Source organism: Antrostomus carolinensis, unplaced genomic scaffold (genome assembly GCF_000700745.2).
Source record: "Antrostomus carolinensis isolate BGI_N321 unplaced genomic scaffold, ASM70074v2 scaffold22880, whole genome shotgun sequence".
Lineage (NCBI taxonomy): Eukaryota > Metazoa > Chordata > Aves > Caprimulgiformes > Caprimulgidae > Antrostomus > Antrostomus carolinensis.
In genome coordinates, this window is record NW_010290905.1 from 1 (window position 1) to 2,950 (window position 2,950).

General features: G+C 48.1%; 1 protein-coding gene across 1 annotated transcript in view; it reads right to left on the bottom strand.

The window, feature by feature from the left end:
- Positions 1-35: 35 nt before the first annotated feature.
- LOC104530267 (RNA/RNP complex-1-interacting phosphatase-like) overlaps positions 36-2,950 on the bottom strand; it is a gene marked incomplete at both ends in the record, with an annotated part of 3,212 nt that continues 297 nt past the window's right edge. The window contains 4 exons of the mRNA XM_010174803.1: positions 36-111; positions 578-624; positions 951-1,011; positions 2,241-2,364. Of these exons, the coding sequence (XP_010173105.1) occupies positions 36-111; positions 578-624; positions 951-1,011; positions 2,241-2,364 (308 nt within the window). The remainder of the gene's footprint in view (positions 112-577; positions 625-950; positions 1,012-2,240; positions 2,365-2,950) is intronic.

Below are 2,950 nucleotides of genomic sequence, written 5' to 3' on the forward strand. Positions count from 1 at the left end.
GACACACACAGACACACACACACACAGACACTTACTGTTTGACAGCTCTCTTCCGAAGATCCTGGATGTAGTTGATTCTCTCTATAGGATGCCCTCGAGCTCTGTTGAACACTGGAGAGAGACAGGTCTGAGTGAGAACAACGCTCTGTACAACTCGTCTGTGGGGTTGCAGAGCATTTAAACCCCTCAGGAAGGATTTGAACCCCTTCAAGCAGGACTTGGACACTCAGGTCACACAGGTGATTCTACTCAGCATACCACCCTGTGCAGGACAGCTTGTGACAAGGCAGACACGCAGGCAGAGCTGCGCTCAGTGCCTCCCAGGTTCACTCAGACCCTCGTTAGCTCCACACTCAGGCCACAGATTTAATTTCTTCTTTCTAATTACCTCAAAGAACCCCCAACACCTCCCCTCCTCCAGCTCCCATTCTACACGACAGGAAAACACACACACACACACACAGAGCTAAAACACAGTCACCTCCCTGGAGCTCACCCAAACCTTTCAACCATCTAAAACAACAAGTCCACGGTAAAATATTTGGCATCTGAACGAGAACGACACCCACGTACGTACACTCTATAGCAGTATTTGGCTCCATGCCTTCAACATCAATCAGGTACCTAAAGAGATCAGCAAGAAAGCTTGAATTACACAATGAACCATGGAAACATCGGCAGGGTAGTGATGATTCAAAAAGAAAGAATAACCAGGAAGTTTTTAAAGCCTCTATTTACAGCCAAAAAGGACTATCAGCATCTGATCTGCTGAAATCGAGGCTAAAAAGTGTCCCTGAACAACCTTCTCGAAGCTGAAAAGCTTTAAATCCTGGTAAGTTTAGGACTATGCAGGTCACGACTCTTTTTACTGGTGCAAAACTATTTTCTCCTGGAGCAATAAGAAGCTGGCAATGCCACCCCTTAACTCACTCAGAACAAGGACAACTCACCTACAGACCAGGTAGCCAGTTCTGTTCAAACCATGAGTGCAGTGAACTCCGATGAGTTTATCTGCAACACACAACAAGCGGGTGATACTGAAACGCTCCTTCTCCAAACCAAGTCCATTTGCATTCATCCTCCAACAGCGACATCAGCGTAAACAATGGGCAACTGATGTCATCTACCCGGAGCTGTGCAAGGCGTGTGACACCGTCCTGCACGACATCATTGTCTCTAAGTTGAAGAGACATGGACTAGATGGATGGACCACTCAGGGGATCAGGAGCTGGCTGGATGGTCGCACTAAAAGAGCCACAGTCAATGATTCAGTGTCCAAGTGGTGTCCCTCAGGGGTCAGTGTTGGGCCTGGTGCTGTTCAACATCTGTGCTGGTGACACAGACAGTGGGAAAGGCTGTGGATGTGCTGTGCCTGGGCTTCAGTAAATCCTTGGACACTGTTTCCCACAGCATTCTGCTTGAGGAACTGGCTGCCACTGGCCTGGACAGGCAAACTCTGCTGGGATAAAAACTGGCTGGAGACATTCCAGAGGCCTCCCAGTACCTGAAGGGGCTCCAGGAAGGCTCGGGAGGGACTTTTCATAAGGGCAGGGAGTGACACAACAAGGGGTGATGGCTTGAAACTGGAAGAGGGGGGGTTTAGATTAGATATTAGGAAGAAACTCTTCACTGTGAGGGTGGTGAGAGTGTCCCAGGTTGGCCAGAGAAGCTGTGGCTGCTCCTCCCTGGAAGTGTTCTCGGCCAGGCTGGATGAGGCTTTGGGCAACCCGGGCCAGGGGAGTCCCTGCTGCTGGCAGGGGGGTTGGGACTGGATGAGCTTTAAGGTCCCTTCCCACCCAAACCAGTCTGGGATTCTATGAAGTAAACAGAAATGATCACACAACAACATCATTATATTTATGTCTAATTAGCACCACTGATTCAGCTCGTTAGCTCATTTAATTCTGCGAGCTCATCTGCAGAGTCACACAGCTCACAAATGCCATCCCCCATTTCCCCAGCACTAACAACTTGCTGCTCACACCGCCATGAAAATCCAAACAGTATTTACACCAGTCTAGAGATGGAGCCTCAAACTCAATTATAAGTTCAACTCACCGCCAAACTATCAGAGCACCAAAAAAAGGAATTCCTTCACTGGAGCAAACTGACCTCATTGCCTGGACATCCACATGCCAAGAGGAAGAAAATAACTTCATGCTGCTCAATAAAACATCACTGGCCTCCAAATCTGCAGTGCCCTCCCCAACAACAGCAACGGAAGGGAAACCCACACTCACCGTTGTCTTTGTTGTCTCTCAGAAACTTTTTTACGACGCATTTGAACTGAAAAATGGTTTCCTTGTTCGGTATTTCGTGTCCCATTGTCAAGATCTTTGAGTAGCACAGTGTGGCTGGGAGCTCCTACAAGAAAGAAAGTCAATAATTTCCTGAAAAAGCATAAGAATTCTCATCAGTTAGAGAACCACAGACCGTAAGACGGAAGCCATCAAGCTTTTCAACTAAGCCCAAGGGAGCAGCAACAGAGTTTGGGGTAAAAAACCCTCCTGTTTCGCTCCCTCGATACAGCACCAATATTCCAGATCAGCCTCTTTGCATCTTTATTTCTTCTGCCTTTGCTCTTTCCTCCCTGGGGAAGATGAAGCACTATCCACACACTTAATACCATGAGCCAAAGCTGGTTGTAATCAGCTCTTCACTCAGGAGAACCTAGAGAAACCAGCTTTAGGATATCCTAAAACTTGTGCTGGTTGGTAAAAATTGGGATTTTCAGGATTTGGAGTGAAGCCCCCAGGTCTGTACTTGATTGAGGACAAAGACCCCATCCCAACGGGGCTGCAAAGCTCCACATCATCCCCCTGCCAGAGGATTCCAGTAAATTTATCTTCATAGAATCCCAGACTGGTTTGGGTTGGAAGGGACCTTAAAGCTCACCCAGTTCCAACCCCCCTGCCAGCAGCAGGGACACCTTCCACTAGACCAGGTTGCT